Source organism: Nesoenas mayeri (genome assembly GCF_963082525.1).
Source record: "Nesoenas mayeri genome assembly, chromosome: 8".
Lineage (NCBI taxonomy): Eukaryota > Metazoa > Chordata > Aves > Columbiformes > Columbidae > Nesoenas > Nesoenas mayeri.
Window position 1 is genome coordinate 25,218,036 of NC_137554.1, and position 20,924 is coordinate 25,238,959.

Sequence of the window (20,924 nt, forward strand, 5' to 3'; positions counted from 1 at the left end):
AATATATAAGCGAAGACTGAAGTCACCATTCAGCTTTTTCTTGAAAAGGAAAAAAGAATCACAGCAATGAGAAAATGCTACTGATGATCCGTTCGGTCCCTCCAGCCTGTGTTTACATGAGTCGCAGGAGGATTTTTCATACAAGAAGCCCTATTAACTTCAGTGCGTAAACTCTGTCTTCTTGTGTGCGTGGGTTTGCAAGATTAAAACCGCTTGTAAATGTTAATAGAGAACATGCTCAGCAACCTCATAGCGTTTGTGTTTTTCTTAGCTGTAGCACTGCAGAGTCATTCTACCTCTATAAAACCCGTGGTGAGATTTTAAGGTGGGCCAAATTCGTCTCAAAGATTGGCTGCTTAATTAACACAGGGCCTGGCAGTGACAGCATTTGCAAAACAAACTCCAGCGCTGGCCCGATGCCTTTTTCCACTTTGCTGGGTCTGCTGCCCGTATGTCTCATCCTGCCAACACACAGCGGCGGCTGCATTTGAATAGCTGCTGCTCTTCAAATAATGTTGTTGCTGTCACAGTGGCTTTATAAATGCCTCTTATTCTCCTTTTGATACAGAATCAATATATTAACAGCATCGTTTTTTTTTTTCCCTTCCAGGAGCAAATTCATCAGTTGTTGCTGATTTCATGCCTACGTCATCATGGAACATCTCAAGTGAATTAGATAAAGGTGAGCGGACAAGAAAAAAAATAAAAAAATATGTGAAATCAGGTTTTAAATCTCAATTCTTCTTGACTTGGCCAAATCAGGAAGCAAAGGGGTCAGGAGGCATTTAAGATAAACCTTTCTTTGCCTTGTGATCGTTTGACATGTAATTATGTGTGGTTCTGTGATTTCTGGGGAATGCTGTGTTCGTTTCTTGTACTGGTAAAATGTTCCACATGGTAAAAATATTTCAAGATGTGAGTTCTATTGGTTTATGAACTGCTTGACATTTTGTCTGGTGGATCTTAGGATTTCAACTCAAAATTAACAAGCATCAGGCAGTCAGTTTGCCTTGAAGTATTTTATTATGAAATTTTGAGGCTTTAAAGTAATAGAAGGGGAAAATATATTTACAGGTGGTAATTATATGTGATTTGGAGCTCTCCGAAGGGTATGTATTGTGAAAAAAGGGATGTATTTCTCGTTCCCCTTCATTTTGTAAATTATGCACCGCCAATTATTTAAGCCAAATTGCTTGGCTTCCCCTCGCCCTCATTGCAAGGCCGTGGCCTGCAGCTCCTGGGCCTGTCTGGTCTTCAAAATGTTTCTAAGGTAACGTTTACCACGGAGGATGCCGTTTACCACACTAACCATGCAATTTCTCAACCACTCTTTTCCTTTACTTATAACTTTGCCAACCACGAACTGTTTAAACTGAAATTTCCCATAGTGGAGCTCTGCCACAGATGGGTTTTCCAAGTGTTTTTGTCTGTTTTTTGTTTCTTTTTTTAAATGAGCACGTGTTCGTAATGTTTTATGTTTAAGCATAAATATGCTTTATGTGCTTAAGTGTGAAGAGACTATGTAGTTCTGGGTATGTTAAGGCAAGGCTGACTCTTTCACATCTGCCCACTAGGGAAGGAGCAGAACTTTCTGGTGATCCAGCACATAGTGAGGAAGACAAAAGTCAAAGGGCTTGTGTTCACTGGTGGGAAGGGGAGAAAAGCGTGTAGTCATCAAGCAGAGAATTCCCAATTTACAGCAAGTTGCTGAAAGAAGGTGTTGACAGGATAGATGTCTCATCCCACTGCAGGACTCGTCCAGGTGCCCCCGGCAGGTCCGTAGGTCTGGGCTGTGCATTGGGAACATCCCAAAGCTGCAGAGGAGCAGGGGCAGCGGTTCCCCCCAGCTGTGTTTCTTTACTTGTTTGGCAGCTTCATTTGGTTTTTCAAAAAGTAAGAAAGAATTAAGTGGCCTTAGCAGGCAATGTTACTAACCTACGGGGTAGATTTTTCTCTAGGCACCCAGCCCACGATCACAGGAGAAGACACGGTTGCACTTGGTCGAAATATTTTCTTGCAAAGGATTGTCAGTGATACGTTCTTTGCTCTCCACTGTCAGCCCAAGCGTTCAGTTGGTAAAGTGCCCATAGATTGCAATATATTGCGGGGAAAGCTGTGTAACTCCAACCAAAACCTAGATAGCAGGGAAGGTATGAATGAGATACTGAAGATAATGTGATTTTACAGTAAAATGTATCTCATCCCTGCTGAAAAATAACCCTCAGTACCTTCTTTTTAGTTATTCCTATTGGGAGGTTTTGTGTAGACTAGTTTCTCATAACAAGGGTGATTTTTAGCCCATATTTTGCTTGGACTTTCTCTCATCTGGGAGTTCAAATGTGTGTGTGTGTGTCAGATCTGTCAGAAAGCAGCAGCTCCAGAGCCAGCAGAGGGAAAACTGGGAGCCCCTGCCACCGTCCTGGACTGTGTCACCATCTTGCTTAAGCATCTTATCTGGCCTCTACATTAGTCATTAAACCATTTTCCGTGTTACTTCCATGGCACGTGTTCCTGAGCTATATTGTCAGAAACAGGTAAAATGAAGTTTCACACTTCTAATCCACCTGGAATGCTGCAATTACCACTGGTTGGGCTGAATCCCACATTCCTGGGGGATTACTGGCCCCTTTGCTCGCCCTGATTAGCATTTAGACTGCTGTAAGCTTACACACCTAAACACGGATTTACATAGGTGATTAAAATGCATTTGCTGCCCAAAAAGCTTAGTCAGAGGGGCGGATTCTCCCAATGTGCCTACGAGCAAAGCAAGGTGCACACGTTTCGTCTTGTCTAAGAGAGAAGCGGGGGCTTTAATGTGGGAACTGCTGGTTCTGCTAAAGGTCTTTGAAACTCTCGCTTGTAAAAAGCAAAATACACTCCCGCACATGCTGACTTGGTGAGTTGAAACCTCAGAGGAGAAAATTAGGTGTGCATTTAGTTTCCATTTCTTTTGCAAACAAGCGTCGCAAGGAATCAACCTCCGCTTGTCTTTGCTGCAGTCGGCCGTGAGGTCACTCAGGCGTCCCAGTAAAACTCGTTTTAAAGCCTATTAAGTTCACCACATGAAAGTGTTTTCCAGCCAAATTTCCCAATTAAACGGCTGTCCGCATTAAGTGGTTCCAACTCTACCTGGTGCCTTTTGGAAATGAGCATCTCTTCTTCGAATATTTCTCCTGTGTTTGGGAAGGAGGAACAGCTCAGCGTCTTGCTAAACAATATTGTGCATTTTGAAATAATTACTTAATATGGTACTTTCCCTAGCCTCGTGAGTTCTGCAGTGATTATCTTACAACTGAGCCCTATTCAGGTTTCAATTTCTATTAAATAAGCTAAATCGACAGCATTAAACAGTTGCCTGTTTATTCTTTTTAACAGGAAATGAATTTAAAAGAGACGCAGCCACCCGTGAAGAGCTGTTGAAAGCAGCGATTGATGGGAGGGAGGAGGTGGTTTCTCACCAAAACCTTAAAAAAACAAACAAACCCTGCATAAAAAATAAAAAAATAATCACTTTTAAAATAGGAGAAATTTAGCTATGAACGTTTCTCTCTCTTTTCCGACTGGTAAATCATGGCGTGCAGAGGGAATGCCACGAGGGAAAAAGAGAAATGAAAATGTGATCCAGTAAGTGTTTAATTATATAAGAAGAAAGAAGTGAACTTCTGGGAAAAAAAAGGCGTCTCTGGTGGTAGGAAAAGGCCCATCTTGGGCTCTGTGGTAGGATGTGAAGCCTTTCATGCCCAAGTTCCCAGGCTGAGGTTTCCCTGGGACTGGGGGAGCTCTCAGATGGGCAGGAGATGTCCCATGAGGACCATGGCTCATCAGAGAAGTCACCATTCATGGTGCTTCTGCATGGCCCTGTGGCACCAGGCCCTGGAACCGCTCCTGACGCTCATAGAATTATTTTAATTGGGAAAGATCCTCAAGATCATCGAGTCCAACCATAACCCACCCCAGGCACTACCCCATGTCCCTGAGAACCTCATTTCTGTCTGTTCGACCCCTTCAGGGATGGTGACTCCACCACTGCCCTGGGCAGCCTGTTCCAATGCTTCACAACCCTCTCCATGAAGAGTTCTTCAATGTGACTCTTCCTTGGGATGTGCCAGCTGGTGAAGGAGCAAGGCAGGCAGCCTCGAGCATTTTTTAATCAATCTTTCTCTCTTCCTGCTGTTTCAGTTACTCTGGTTTCTCATTTCTCCTTTCCCATGCATTGCCTCCTGCTTGCTCTTTACACCATGGGACAAGCTCCTGCTCCAGCTTTTTATTTGAGAAAGTTTCCAATTTACCCTGAGCTCTTCTTTTTCTTATTTAAAAAGGTGAAGAGCCCTTCATTCGGCTGCTTCTCTTCCACAAAATCCATTGTGGAAGGGGAGGCTTTTCCTTCCATCAGGTGTCGGTTTATTTACAAAGAAATAGATAGGTCTGAATGACTGAGAGCCTATTTACATCTGATACAGTAGAGGAATTGTTCAGGAACTCTTCATCCTCAGGCAAAGATAATATTGGAGTCTTTGCCAAGAAAGAGTCAGCTTTGAAATATTGTTTTCTTTTAACTGTGAGTAGGATTCAAATTCAGTGGACGTTCACTCTGCAGGACTGATAAGAGAACGATGCTGCCGCTGCAGCTTCCCCTCATCAGGTCCTCCTGGTGCCCCCGAGCCCACCGCAGCCTCCTCAGGAGCTCATTTCACCATGGCATCTCCCTGACCGCGCACAAGGACAAGTCCTGGCCGTGGTTGAGCCAGAGCTGAGGACTCGGTGCTGAGGTGCGGCCCATTATCTCATTGCTGGTACCTTCTCCTCCCGGGAGCTCTTCACTTGGTCCTTCTATTTCCAAAGAAAACCTATCAGTGTGAGTTTTTGCAGATACTGCCTATTTTCCTTTCCCTTTCATGGCTTATCTGCTTTGGCAAATGAGTATAAAATATTAGAATGATCCAGGGCTTGGGAGCCATTTTCATTTCCAGACATCCGTGCTCCCAAGGCTGGTCTTTGAGCTTCCCACCAGTCATGACGTCTCTGCGTGGCACTGACCTTGCAATCACTCAGCAGTCCCATGGTGCTCTGGGTGTTATCCTGAACTCAAACATTCCTCGAAAAGCTTGACAGCAAGAGTTAGGACTTCACAAAATATACCCTGAAACAGTCAGTGCTTTAAGGCTATGCTGGGATTCATCCTTAAGTATGCAAAGACACATTGATAGAAGGATCACCTGTAGCAAGCATCCCTCCTCTGGGATGGTCTGGGGATGAGATCCAGAGCAGAAAATAACTGTCAAAGGTTAAAACGGGGGATGGGATGGGAGAACTGCAATCTTTGCTCCGCTATGCCATGTGTGTGATTAACTTCTTGGACATCTTTGTGGAGGTTAATCACCCCCTGGCAGGGGGGTTTGGACAGTGCAGAAGGGGCTGCAGGACGTCCCGGTGGGTGATGCTGATGGACCCTTTGGGTCCAAGGGATCCCAGGGGAAAAACGAGTTTTGATGTCCTTACTGATGAAGGCTGGAGCTGGCTGAAGCTACTGCCTTGGCAAGTCTTTCCAGGCAGGGAAGTGACCTCGCTATGCGTTCTTATAAGGAAAATCTTTCTGGTGTCCCAGAGAGAATTGGACTCTTAGGCAAACTACATCTTAAAAAACATAAACAAAACCAAACATGGAGAAAACCAGGTGGATCGAGGCCTCCTAACTTGGCCCCAGTTCTTTAGAGATTTCCAGATTTTCTTTTGAAATCACTGGATGTGAATTTGATACACGTGGTGAAAGGGGAAGAATTACAGCTTTCACATTTATGCACAATTTACCTTTTTATTTTCCTTTATTATCGGGGGGATATTCAGTAAATCAAGGTCCCCTGATGGGGCTCAGGATTCTGATTCTATTTGTGGGGTCCTGTTAGTAGCGAGGCAGTAAATTACTGCTACTTTGTTTGAAAATTTTTTTAGCCACAGTACATTAGCTCCTTTTGTTTGCTTTTCCACTGACGGAGTGTACGTTTTTATTTGAGAATTTGTGTTTCTTGAATGTCTCATTTATAAATAATACAGGGTGTGAAATTTGAAGGTCACAGAACGCAACCTGAAAAAGAAACCACCCCAAGTTAACGTTGGGCATTCATGGCAAAAATCTTTCACAAAATACTTCACTTACCTTGGATTTTTTATATAACCTCAGTGTATGGGTGAATATGTGACCATTATACATAAGGTAACTATATATAATAACCTTTTCCTGGCTCATCCACCTATCTTTGTTTATTTGAAAGATTGATAGATCAGAGGGTCAAGGGACGTGTTTTATTGAAAGTTTCTGTTCCAAATTTCCTGACATTTTTGGTTTTAAAAAAAATAGACCTTTAAAAGGCACAGAAAGGGCTAATAAGAACCAGATCCTAAAGTGATGCTATGTCAAAATGTCAAAAATAACAGCTTTTCTTTGACTCTACAGCATTAATCTTGAGGCACATACCTTTCTATACACCCTTCCTTTAATAGCTTGAGTTTTTGTACGTGGCTCTTTACTGCAGAGCAGCTTCTAAAGTGACAACAAAATCCCTTGATGGCTTTCAGTAGTTGGGTTTATAGCTGGATGTGGACATTTGTTTACCTATTCCAAATCACTTTTTTTGTGATAAAGCTTAGAGGCTTCCTACTTGTGCTATAAAACCGGTTCCTGAGTAAGGAAAAGCTTCATTTCCCCTTGCCAGATTACAGCGTCAAAGCTATCACCAAGACATCTGTCCTTAAACCTGAAAGTCGACTCATAAAAGCAGAGGCAGATGTGAGCTCTCAGATGCATATTAAGCATCCACAGAGGCATGAAGGGCAGTGAGTTGTCCAGTTCCTCTCCAAAAGCAATGGAATTCAGGTGGATCAGCCCCACATAGTTTTTAGGAAGCCTATGAGCATGTGTGCTCCGGTTTCCCTCCACAAGCCCTCCCTCCCCGGTGGCCCAGGGCAATCTCCAAGCTGCTAATTATCAGAAAGTAGCAATTAATTCTGAGAATCCCGAATACGGTGAATATCACACATGGACATCTGAAAAGCCATAAAGCCTCGGGCAGTAGTCAGCCTGTTTGAGTTCTGTAAATTATCCTTGCGTGGCACTAAACTCTAGAGAGTGTCAGGAAGAGAAATCCCAACTCAAGCTGCAGTGTGTCCCGAATTGAGTCTTGCACATATACATCACTGAGGAATCTCGTTCGAAAAGAAGCTGGGCGAGCAAAGGCAGTAAAGTGTTTCCTTTTGTCGCAAGACAGTTGACATCGAACATTTCTGCATGATTGTCTGGACTTCTTTAACTCTAGTAGTCTTCATATGAGTTGCCAAATCATGGGTTGAGTGTGGTATCCCTTCCCTCCTGCTGTGATTCCTCTACTTCTATTCATTCAAAATAAGTGAATTTCCAGCCAAGAATCTTCCTTTTGCCCCTTTAATAACAATAATAATCAGAGTTGTCTTCCTTTGTGAGTTATGGACAGATCAGTGATTAATCCCTTCCCCACCACGTTCTGTCTATGGCCACGCTTCAGTCAGAGATCCTGCTGGTTCCTTCTTTAGCTGAACTGGAATAGCTTAAAACTCAAGTTGATTGATCATATGGAACAACCAGCAAGACCCTCCTGTGTCTTCAGGCTGGGTGGGCTTTGGGTTGTTGACTGTCTCCAGAGACAACAATTCCATAGAGAAAATTTCCAGTGGTTTGAGCTCAACGGTGGTGCCGATACATGTGAGTACAGGATGCATCCAAATGTACGATCACACTGAACTAACGGGGATAATCCAAAACTCTGAATGAACAAAAATGCTTCCTTCCAGACTTATGTTTTAAATCAGGCAGCCTGTGTTGGACCCTCCCATATGCCTCGCAGTCTCTTTCCTTTCAAACAAACTCTTTGAGTTACCAATCTTTAAATTTATCCATCTTGCAGGCACTGACTGAGACACTTTTTGCATTTCTTCATTGCCCATGTATGCTATGACAAAGAGGTGGTGAGCTCCTAAACCTTTTGGTGCAAAGAGATAAATGAAATCTATACAGCCTGTGAGACTGGTGGCCCAGCTGCTTTATCCACCTGCCTCAGGTGGTTGCTTTAGGTGCTGCAGTGCAGAGTTCAGTTTTCAAACCCAGAATTAAACTTTTTCTCCAATCCAGCAGCTGGAAATGGTGTTCCCACAGATGGAGGTTTGCTTGAGGAAAGGTCTGGAGATGTTCCTCTCCAGAGGACTCTGTTGTTACATGTTTATAATGGGAAGTATCATAACTTGGTACACCAGCTTCTCTGTCCCACCTGGATTAAAGCTGTTTTCAGGCTCACGACGGCTTGAATGGAGACTTTAATTTTAGTTTTTCTTTTAATATTGTGCAAAACCAGAAGGGGATAAAGGAAAGGATAAATGAAATGTCAGTTCTTCTCAGAAAATGAACGTTTCAGGGTCTAATCCTGCATCCCCATCGTGCTTTAAACACCTATTGAAATCAGAAATGCAGAGCACACAGTGCTTGGGGGAAAAAAGGTCTCACTGTGGCCAGCAAAATCCTCCTCCAAGCAAAGAGGATGTTACTGCTCTAAGATGTGTCTTTGGTAATTTAAGATAGAGTAACCATGTGGTCACCGAGGAGATTAACATTCCTTGGCCAGAGAGGACGAGCTTTTATTTTGAAAGCCACCTGGGTTCCACTTAAAAGTGGTAGAAAACTCCAGGATTTATGACAACCGGACAGGCTCTTATTTCACAATGTCAAGACACAGCCGTGGAAATACACGCACTTTTCTCCTTTCCACACAACATGCTACATTTTGTCCTTGCACAGCTGCTGCTATTCTGTAACATCAAACCTGCAAAAAGTTTGGCCATGAAGGATACCTAATATTTGGATTTTACATGCAGTGTCTCCAATTTATGCGCTTAGGATCATGAAGATGACTTATGATGTGTTGTGTTTGCGTTGGCAACAGCTCAAAACCAGAAATATATTTCAGGCTTGGCTTTCCAGATATTATCTCAAGTCATTTAAAAGTTCATTATAGGGCACCCGCTAGTGCTGCTATAGTAAAGGGGCTGTCAGCATTTTCCAAGGGTTTATAACTCAACCATTAAAAAAAAAAATCTCTGTGGGCTGAAACTTGGCATTCAGGGTCTGGGCCCAGCAGTAAATTGTTTTTACAAATTAAAAAAAAATCAGTTTGACTATTATTAAATTATAGGTGGGCTAAATTTTATTTAGGACTTTTCCAGGCTATTCTCCTATACTTTTGTAAATTAAAATGTTTCCAAAATGTTTTTATAGTGTCCTGGTCTCAAATATGGACCAGCTTTTGTTAAGTTCTTGAAACCTTGAGATTTAACTTAAAATATAATAACAGTGCTTATCCCAGCATAGCACTTTTCACCTTCAAAGTGCTTTATGAGCATTATCTCATTAATGTACATAACAGCCTCCCCATGATGTAAGAGGGATTATTATCCTCACTTTATAGCTGGAGAGATTGAGCCAAAAGCTTTAAGGCTGTTTTTGAAAGGACTTAGTTGCACAAATCCCATGGGAGCTTTGATTGGCTTTGGGTGTCGACTTCCCTTTGGCTTTCCTAAAAATCACAACTGAATGATTCACCCAGGACTAACCAGAGCCAGGATTAAAACTCAGACTTTCCAATGGCCTGTGCCACCAGACTAGTTCATTCTCAGAAGCGCAGTCATTACTTTACATATAAGAAACATAATGTTTCTAAGAAATAATTATTTAGGTCAGAAGGAGTCAACTCTGGGCATCTGAGGAGCTCCTTGACGACAGGGACAGTGTCAAATGAAACAACTTGTGCTGGAAGACCACGGCCACGTGACACGGCATCTTCAGCCTGTGTGCAAGCACCGGCTTCATCCCCATTTCATCAGACCCGTTCGCCTCCAGCTTGAAGCACAAAAGGAGGATTTATCCCGTTTTTCTTGGCCTTTGGGCCCAGAAGGAGGAGATGTTAATGCACATGGGGGTGACCTGGACAGGAACCTGGCGCAGGCACGAGTGGATGGTGTCAGGAGCTTTGGAGGTTTGATGGGCTTTGGTAGGTGAGAGTTGAACACAAGTATTAAGCATAAAATTGGACAGCTCTTCAGCCCCTCCACACCACACAAGTTCAGCAAGGGATGGCTTTGGAAGGAATGCTCGTAATTTTGTATGCCTCGTAAGAGTTCAAGGTTTTTTAGAAGCACTGTTAGACCTTCAGCATATTTGCAATTACAAAACTTTATCTGTGAGAAACATGAAGCTTCCAACTTACTCAAAACCTGTGATCTGCTTGATCTCATTTAGGCTTTGGATGAAAAATTTATGGATTTGAGGACTAAGCTAAGCTGAATTTAGCAGATAGATTTCTTTTTTAGTGTTTCTGTAGTAAGTAGTTCATGGAGGAGGGCGGAGAACACTTAGAGGAGACAGGAGCTCCTGACGCTGAGGCTGTTTCTCTTTGTACCTAGAGAGTATTGCACCATAGCTCTTGCATTACAGACGTACTTTTTCACTGACTTACTATTGCTACTGGTACTTTAAAATCCTTCTCCAGCCCTTGGAAACCTACCCTACATTATTACTCCTTTATTTGCCTCTCCTGTATACCATAGGACCACTAAAAGATTCTGTTTGCTGTGATGTTTGTCAGCAAGACCATCACGGGACTGAGGCCATTCTGGTTTCTGGCTGTGTTACACTGTAGATGTTTGAACCAGTCTTTGAAATGTTATCAGGGATTAGATAAATGACTGTGGTACAGAAATGTTACATTGGATAACTAAGTGTGGTTATCCAGTTCCATGCTGCTAGTGTGATTTTATTAAACCCAGATTGTGGCGAGAACCCACGGATACATGCGCTGACCTCGATTGTGCTTCCCGGTGAGGTTATTAAGATAGCGAGTCAGAAACATTTCCAGTTGTGTGATGAAGCACAAAGAAATGATTCCGGGGAGCTGGAAGGCCAGGCTGACACCTCTGGCAAGAGACATCAGACCCTGGGGTCTGTCCTCACTGAGAGCTGCAATCTCTCCCCCTTTTTACCCCATAAACAGTTTTCTTAACTAATTAAATCCATGGGAGCAGAGCTAACAGTAAGATTTTGCATAGTTTCCTACCTGCACGTTAAAAGACTCATTGATCAGGGAAAAAAAATACGTGTGGGCAGCGCCTTTGTGCAAAACGTTGATCCTCGTGGCTCCTCGGGACCAAGCGAGAACAGGGGCGCCTTGTATAAAGTGCTGTGCAAATACAGGGGGAGAGCTTACGTGCTAAAGAGATTAAATACGAAGGAAAGAGATACTGATATACACAAAACATAATGGAGTAGCTAGTAAAGGCACGGTTAAAATAAGTAATTAGGAAAGTGGATTAGTTAGCCACGTTAGTTGGCTAAGCTGGTTTTATACATACTGGAGATTTTTTTGTGCTTTTAGGCAGGCTTACTGCTGGACTTAACAGCAGATGCACCCCAGCACCATGGAGCATAAGCAGCACAGCACAAGTTTATTTACTGATGGGCTTTTCCTGACCTGCGGGGTTGGCTCTGGGGGCACAGAAGCAAAGCTCAGCCTTGCATTTCTCATTCTTGGCCGCCCTGCTGAGACAGGAGCAGACGATAATGGGGTTTGGCCGCTAATGACCACTGTTAGGTCTGAACCTGTGGCACGGAGATGAAAGCCCATGTATTCCATTCCCCGTCCCCAATCCATCTCACTCTCTGCCTTTAAAGGATTTAATTAAATGTTGAATACAGTTAACTAGAAATGGCCCTTTTCATGAACGATGCAGAATGAAATAGCACTTGACAGGAGAAGGCAACGCTCGTGAACGGATTAGAAGAGATTAATTTTGCTAAATTTTGATTTAACATTCTCTATCTTAACAGAATAATTCTTGATCTTCTGCTTGCACCTATCATGAGACCTATTTCAGATTTAAGATAAACTTTAGTATTCTTAGCAAAGAAATACTGAGAAAAATAAGCGTTTGTCTCCTAGACATGGTGCTTATTCCTCCATCTGTGCAGTTAGTTCTTACAAAGTCATTGACAACATGCTGTCTGCACCGCTCTGCAAATCAATTAAAAATGGATCTGAGATCTTCACTTCTGAGCAATTAATTTCTTATACTGCTATATTTTGTGGGTCTTAATGTGAATGGGGGCAGATCTGCATAGGCAGAGGCATGAAAACGAGCATCCAGCTTTCTGATACATTTTTTTCGTGTTCATTGGTTAACAAAAAGGAAAAATAAAAGAAAAAGGAGAAGCAGTGTTACCTTCTTTTTCTGAAGCCAGATAGGATGACGTTGAGACAGCAGAGGGAATCCATGAGTGTATGAAGGAGGATAAGTTTTCAAGAAATACAGCGTTACTGTAGTGTAATGGAAATTCCAAAATCTGTTCGTTTTATTACCCTGCAATACTATTGCTGACCCTGAAACATCAATTAACAAGTATTATAATTTTCTTGCTTTATTTTCCTTTCAAAGACAAGCATGAATCACAGAATGTTAGGGATTGGAAGGCACCTCAAAAGATCATCTAGTCCATCTAGCTTTCAGTAAATGACATTTCCTGAGCTGGAATCCTTTATTGACCCTTTTTTTCCACCACAGATTACTTCTTGACGCTTGATGAACCTATGAACAACATCACCACCACCCTGGGCCAGACCGCTGAGCTGCACTGCAAAGTCTCCGGCAATCCTCCTCCCACGGTCCGCTGGCTGAAGAACGACGCTCCGGTGGTCCAGGAGCCACGGCGAATTTCCTTCCGTGCCACGAGCTACGGGTCTCGGCTGCGAATAAGGAACCTCGACACGACGGACACCGGCTACTTCCAGTGCGTCGCCACTAACGGCAGAAAGACTGTCTCTACGACGGGTGTGCTGTTTGTAAAATTCGGTAAGTTTGCTCCTTTTAAGCCGTGCAAACTCTTACAGCTGCAGATAAAAGCACATTTATCCATTGGAAATGAACACACTGATGTAGTGGTATCGGCTGGGCTCATTCAGCCTAAATTTGGGAGCCTCTCTGGGATGGGAGCGTATCCTTGCCGCCTGTTTTCCTGAGATGCTCCTGTTGGCAGCTTGATGGTGGCTTTTACTGTAATAAAAGCCCACTGGAAGCAGGGCTGAAATGCAGGGGTCACTAAACAGCAGGGTTCATTAATACGCTACCTGAGTGGGTTTGGGCCAAACAAGAAAGAACTATTTTATTCTCAAGTGCTGGAGTGACCTCCTGTAAGTGAGACATTTCAGCTTGCACTGTAAGCATGTTAGTGATATACATACATACATATATATATATATCTGGCAGGTAAAATAAGCACTTTTTCTTCAAAGTTTACATATATATATAATTGCCTTCAAAACTGATCTTATGACTGAGATGATTCCAAACAAGAAACAGGTTTTGTGTGTATTCTCCTCCACTGCCACATTTCAGAAGGGAATAATTCACTGTAGTGAAGATGTTTGCAGAGGATTGTAGTTAATCCTCTTATGAAATGGGCAAATAACAGACAATGAATGATAGATGTGAAGAGTTTCATAAATCTCCCAAATTTTCAAAATTCCAATAAGAAATTAATCATTAGATGTTCTTTCATAAGGCAGTTGTTGTCCTTTAGCCTTTATGTGAAGTGTAGATTTTTATCTGAGCAATGATGCTTTCATAGGTGCTCCTGCAGAAAACACTGAGTATTTTTCTTTTTTCTGACCAGAGCAATATTTAATCTCACAATTCCATTTCTAGAGCAAATATTCATTAGTACGAAGTCCCCTGAAATCTGCTGCAGCCGAACTCCAGCCCACTCAGCCCTTCCAGAGCTGCCAAAACTGAAGCACCGAGGGCCATATCAATGAAACCCTCCTGGCAAAAGCTCGCTGAGCTCACAACAAATTCGATCAGTGCCTCTGAATCAGGCCTAGGATGAATTCCCGGAGAAATAATGAAGATTGATAGGGGGAAATGATGCTGCTTTCACCCAGTTATAGTTACAACATGCTTTTGTACAAGCCTCCCGTGGTTTGCTGTGACCTTTTCTGTGATGGCCCAAGACAGGGCTGATCTGCAGGACAAGTGTCTCACCTGTTTATTGTCCTCATCTACGGTGCTTTGCAGACAGTCACCCTCTTGTCTTTGGTACTGAGAAACTGCAGCTCGTCTGTTAAACTGCATAAACCACATCCAACATGACAGACTGCTACTTTTATCTTTTAAAAGGTTTTCAAAAGCTTCCTGCTCGCTACCTCGCCATAACTCATCACGCTGTTTTTCTTCTGTCACTTTTCCAGGTCCCCCGCCAACAGCAAGTCCAGGATCATCGTAAGTTGTTTCATGTCTGTTATGTCGATTCATTAATCTTGCATTTCGGCAGTCAGAAGTTCATTTTTCTTTTTGTGTGACAGGACCACTTCTACATTCCGCTTTAAGTCAGATAGTATGGTAATTTATTGTAACTGAATTATCTGTCTCGTAGATATATTTTCATGTTATCATGTCAACTCCTATTTCTTACACTAGACTTCTTAATTTCCAGTATTATTACCTTTAGATCCTCTGGTGCCTTCAGTCTAAAATTATTTCAGTGTACCTACAGGTATGAGTAGAAATTGATCTTCAGACATGTCACAGCCCACTCTGGGAAATATTTATCACTATAAGTAGATTTTACTACCCAGGAGCTTTTTGCTGATTTTAAGGGGACTGATGGTCATAAGCTGTATCTGTATCTCTCTGTGCCTGTATTAGTAAACTGTCTTAAAACTGAAGTTTTGAAGATCGAGTACTGTCGAGGGTTAAGATTGCGGGGTGACAATAAAACCCTGGCAGATGTATTGTTAACCCCCTCTCCCCCCCCCACTTCCCCCTTTTTGCCCCTCCCTCTCCCCCCTTCCACTCAGGAGAGGCGATTGGGAGGAAAAAAGAAGGACAGAGAGAAGAGAGTTGGAAAAAATTAAAGATGTTTTACTAATGCTGCTAATAAGAATAGAGAAAATAATACAAAATATACAAAACCAATCTTGAAAGTCTCGGCAACTGCAGAGCCGGCACCCAAAGTCCTGGATTAGACTCCACAGCCAACCAGAGCTGGATTCAGTCTCTCACTAGGCCTCAGTTCACAGGGACGACTAGCAAGGTCCTCTCCTAATGTCGGCCATAGGGAAAAGGGAAAGAAGGGACGAGATCCTCGTGATCTCCCATTTTATATGAAGTATTCACGTGAATGGAATGTTATACACAGTTGGTCAGTTTCTTGGTCACTTGTTTCTCGTCGCCCCTCTCGCGAGATGTCCATCCGTGCTTATCAATAAGTTTGCATTCCATTGCTAGATTTTACCAAAACATGTGTCTGGTTCTCCAGGAAAATGCAGTTAATATGAAGGCTTTAGCTGACAGGCAAAATTCACTGAAAGAGAAACTTGTTTTTAACAAAACCAGGACAAGTACGCAGGTGTGAGTAGCAGCTGTTTTTACAACAGCTCCCTGTGTCCTGGAGCTCAGGTTCCACTCCTGCTGCTGGGTCTGAGCAGTTGCCGCGTTGTATTCCGGCCGTGGAGCTTCTGTTTTCGGTAGCTTTTGAAAACGTGCATTTATCTTCCCCTCTAGTTTCAAGGTACATGATCAAACTTGTTCACCTTTTACAGTCCCGTATTGTTTTCAAGTGTGATCTTCAACTGTTTTGTAGTTTGAAATTAATTTTATGATAGCATGTCCAGCTTATTCTCTTTTTATGTCCATGGAACAATACTGAAAACCTGCCTCTCTGGTGAGGGAAGCTGCGCTTTTAGAAGAGAAATACAGTACCATGTAAAACATAAAATGAAGCTATTAATACAATTACAAGGGATACAGAAGTTTGGGGATGTGAATATTCCTGACTGTCCTTACAGAAGATCGTCTACAAAATATTAGAGGATATAAATTAGGGGAAGCATCTGACCCCAAAAGGACATGCTAGGATGCCCTCTAATGGAACCTCATAAAATGTGCTTTTGTCTTCCCATTTGAAGGTACCTGACACAAGTTACCAAGTTTGTTTTGCTTGGACTTACAATAGATTCCTTTTGGTGACTGTGGCGTTCTGGGGAGGAAAGCTTCTTGGTGCTGTGGGAAGTGGGAGCTGTTGTGCTTGTTAGCAGTTTGGAGACTTAATGAATGACTTGAGTTGATGAGTACTTTGTGTATGCTTCCACCTAGCCTGGGGTTTCTGAAATTTGTAAGGTTAAGCAGCACATCCTTGATGGGCCAACACAGAAAGCAGAGCTGTGCTGGAATTTCTCTCTCTGGGCCATTCTGGATTGCCTCGCTCTTTAAAAACAGAATAGATTTGGGAACCTTTTTCCCATTTTTCTTCCTGGCAGGGTTTTGGGTTGAACACCACATTTAACTAGCCGAAAGCCTCACCCAGTTATGGAGAAGTAACAGCAAATGGTTCCGCTAATTCAGTGAGAGCTGGGCTGAGCTCTAAGGTGCCTACACAGCATCATCCCAACTGTGAGAACAACCAAACCAAAGTCATGAGAGCTAGTTCAAAGAATAGGAGTGCTACACTCCACCTGAGCCAAACACCCTTCCTCTAGTTTAACACAACCCTGTCTTATTTCAGGGAACAAACAATCACTATATGCTCTGTATCAAATATTAAATTGCCTTTAAAGTGACTTAATTTTCTTTTCAGCATTTGCTGCCCATTGGTATATGTGGGTGCGAACACAAAGAATGTGAAAAGGTGAAAATAAAGTGAGACTCCCTCTTTAATAGTGTAGTTACAGTTGTGCCTTATAATTTTGTAACCAAAAATTATATTTAATCACACTTCGTTACCCTTGGAGGTTGTGGGCTCTGTCTAGTAAGAGGTCACATTATACTAAACATTGCAGAAAAATGTCCAAAGAACTGTGCAGAGGGATCTCCATTTCACTGATTAGAGAACATTTACATTTCTGTAGAGCTGACCACATTTAATCCATGAAATAAGAGAATCGGGAAGGAGCTCATGACAAAGAAATAATAAACTTGGGACTCATAGTAAATTAGAGTGAAAAAAAGGTCAGTGTACGTCACCTCAAACCTAGTTCATATCTGCTGTCAGTGGTGTGTGTGCAAGAGCAGCAGCGGGTTTGGTCCAGCGGTGTGAGACGAAATTACAAAGAGAAATGGTGTGGGATGCAGGAGGGAAAGCGCCTCGAAATCTATTCATCACTGTTTGCTGTTCTTTCTATGAAAACAGTACCGTAGGTGTCTCACAGCCTACTCGTGCATGGCTTTCTCCCCATACAAGCTGGCAAATGAATTCATAGCTATGAAATTAATGAAAGTTTGGTGGAGGTGCTTGCAGTAAGAGTGATCCCACGTTACATAGTAAGTGTCGCCAAAAAAGCATTTAAAGAAGTGCTGGCTAAAGGCAGCAGGACTCTGCAGCAGATGCAGAGCATTGTGTGCAGCTCTGCTAAATTTTCTTGTCTGAAAAACAATATAAATTAAGTTGTTCTAGAGATTAATACCTCATTTTTTCCTGGTATTTGGATTGAAAATTTCTTCAGATATTAAGAGAACTTGGAGCCTGTTCCCTCTCAGATGCTACAAATGCATTGGCCCTCGGACTATTCCGTTGTTTCATAGTCTCAATGCCATTTTAGCATTCCTTATTGCTATTAGATAAGCAGTAGATATAATTACGAGAAATCCCTGCTTTTATCTGTGAAAACCAACCTCATCCACGCCAGCCTCCGTTTTCAAATTCCCAAGTGACAGATGTACTACGTGGCGACCTCCCTCCCTGTCATTTAAGACTCATGGGAATCCCATAGGGAAACCTTTTCTTCAAGGAACAGTCCTGGAAGCTGGGTCACAAAATATTTTCCTGCTGTTTTCTCAAAAGTTTAGGGCATTAGTCCTGGTGCCCTCATTAAACTGCATGTGGTTCCATGGGTTCAGCTGATTTCAGTTCCCCAAAATACAGTCATGGGAACCTCTGTCTCTTTTCCCTCTCTGTGCCCGCTGGTGTTGCTCTGAGCACATGGACACTTACTATTTATCATCACAGGGATGTATCGTCCTATTTTACAGTGGCTAAATGAAGGTTAAATACAGAAGCACTTTGAAAGATGTTGTGGAAATGAAAACTTGTACTGCCATATCAGCATTAGTTTCTTCTCCTGTGGTAAAGCAATGAACAAAATAGACAACAAGCAGCAGCCTTGTTCGGTGAGCATGTTTTTCCCATCTTGTCTTTATCAATCTGCCATGAGTGGAAGGTTCTGTTCATTTAAGGATTTAATTTGAGGTTCATGGGGTTTTTTTTAAAAAAAATCCATATGCTCAGCACTTCTTCTCCACATAATTTATAGGTGCAGAGTTCTGCACCGATGTGATGGCAGAAAAATAGATGATCCAGCTGTAGCTTAAAAGTAAAATGATGAAATGGATGACTTCTGTAAAATAGGACAGGCAAGGCTAGATAACATAATAATTAATGTGTGTGTTACATCCTTATTCTTTCTGTTTTTCGTAAGCACTGTTACAGTTAGCTACAGCCAAATGTCTGATTTGAAAATCAGTCTGAAGCCAATGAGAGAAATTCCAGCAGAAACACACCCCTGCAGTCTGTAAGGAAATCAATAACCAAGGATATTGCTGTAGTGTGAACATGGGCAGACCTGAACGTCCTTCCTTTAACTCTTCTGAGTTTGGCAAAGCTCGGCTTTAAAGCCCTTATCTGTGAGGCCATGGAGTTACATTCCATTAACGTGCTCTGCTGCTCTGCGTCTCTGACATAGCTTGAAGAAACTTTGCTTTCGAAAAAAGAGACAACAGCCCACGCTCCTGCTTTATAAATAAATCATTATTTTATCTTCCGTTTTGCCGGAAGGTGCTACAGATACAGCGGCAGTTACAAGCAGCTGGATGAGCTGCGGGGCGAGTGCCGGAGCCTCTGTCCCCAGCCTGGGGATGGGGTGATGCTGGAATAGTTTCCATAAAGTGGATGGTGTCAAGGGCACCTCCACAACAGGCACAAACTCCTGGCAGATAAGTCAGGTCTGGCTGGCTCTCTGTTGGTGGAAAAGGCCACCACCACCTAATTTAACCCCCTTTTTTTTTCCCATGAAATATATGAGTGCAAACTCAAGTCGAATTAATTGACTAATTTGAGGAAGATCAGAGAGAGCCTTTTGCTAGTTAACTATTTTCCAGCATGTCTCAGTGTATGCTTGTGTGCTGTGTATTTCTGTGTCTTATGTATTTTACACACATATATGCACACGACTGTAGCCATTGCTTCTAAAAATTTCCTGGAAGACCATAGCTTCAGCATGATTTTTGAAGTTTCCATGCTTCACATCACTTTGAAACTCACTTTTTACCCATCATCCCTGGCAAGGTTTCATCCTTTAAGGACATAGATGTGTGTGTCTTGATCTCGAGTCTCTCTGGTTGTTACTGAGATTAAAATCAGAAAGGGCTGAGGTCAGAACACAGCAGTTTCCAGATGAGAGAATTTCATATAACAATAGACATCCTTTGGCTTTGAAAATGGTTGTTTGCCCAGTCTTTTCCATTATTATTATTATTGTCCTTTATTTCTCATTCTGTATTGTTCCACTACCTGGAGCGATGGCTCTGCGCTTGCCCTGAACTTCACCCTCTCCAGGAGGAATCCTGGGCGCAAGTCACTGAAATGAGAGGAGGTGGAGCACAAGGGAGACTTTTGACTTTATTACAGTGGAAACTTGGGAAGAACAGCATGTCACCTTTTGGAAGTGTTCTGTAAGCTCTCAAGACATGGTGGTTTAGGTTTTACAGGAAGAAAATATTGCTGCTCTTGGATGTGCAGTGGTTACTGGGTGGCAGAGAGACAGCGGCATGAATGTAAATCAGACTAGATGTATATACCATCCTGAGTAGGGTCTATACAGTCCATGTGTCTGTATTGCTCTTCAACAGTCCTTTTATTCTTAGAGGGGCCATTTCTATTTATATAACCCCAATATGGTATTGTTTTATTCTTTATATAACCACTGAGAATGAGGAGAGGAGGAGAGGCTGTAATTTTAAGGGGCATTTGATTCATGAAATCAAATGGGGTTTGTGATTCCCAGAAATAGCTTGCAAGGCTTGTGAAACCACAAACCCCACAGGATTCTCCCATCCTCTTTTTCAGTGATTAAGGTTTTTTTTTTGTCTTAGTTAAACACATCTGGGTTTTTTAGTAAAACAGATCTTTTGTACAGTGGCTCCGTGTGACTGGATGTCAGTGTGGTTCCTTCAATGGGAAAACACATCACCACTGGCCAGCATCCAGGTGAGACTCGGCCAACTGTGTGTTTGACTGTGGATTTCAAAAACTAACAAACTTTTCCCTTTTCACCGTAGAAGCTAAATTTTGTAGGAGAAAAAATGCCGATAAAGAAGCAAGAGTGGATTCACCGGGGAGCTGCTCCAGCAGCATCCCGAGCACCCCAGGGCTGGGACCCATGTTTGACCCCCAGGATCTCGCTGAAGGAGACGTATTGATTTCCAGTCCTGTAACATGTTTTGTCGCTGTTGTAGAAACTACCTCTGTGTAGCTTAGTGAGGGTGGGAATGTTGAATGAGGGCTGAAGGCAAGTCCCAGGAGTTTTAGCACAGGATCTTTTATAGCCCTGCTGTGTGGTGATGCAACGACCGGTGCGTACGATGTATAGGGACTGAAATGTAAAGTGGGATATTCTATGTGGAGGCCAATATAAATATATTTGTGCAAAAAAAAATCACGCAGTATGAAGATGAAGTCTGAGTGGCTGATGCTGACAGAAACCATGTTAGGTTCTGCTGCATTACTTCATTCAAGCGAAAATAATACTCCCTGAGTTTTGCCAGGGTCTGAGAGTCGGATTATCTGCCAGTCGTAGAAATGAAATGTT

The 20,924-nt window shown here is 42.6% G+C and overlaps 1 protein-coding gene across 1 annotated transcript in view; it reads left to right on the plus strand.

The window, feature by feature from the left end:
- Positions 1–624: 624 nt before the first annotated feature.
- ROR1 (receptor tyrosine kinase like orphan receptor 1) overlaps positions 625–20,924 on the plus strand; it is a gene marked incomplete at its 3' end in the record, with an annotated part of 50,640 nt that continues 30,340 nt past the window's right edge. The window contains exons 1-3 of the mRNA XM_080348997.1: positions 625–682; positions 12,631–12,918; positions 14,313–14,343. Coding sequence (XP_080205123.1) covers positions 640–682; positions 12,631–12,918; positions 14,313–14,343 — 362 coding nt within the window. The 5' untranslated portion in view covers positions 625–639. The remainder of the gene's footprint in view (positions 683–12,630; positions 12,919–14,312; positions 14,344–20,924) is intronic.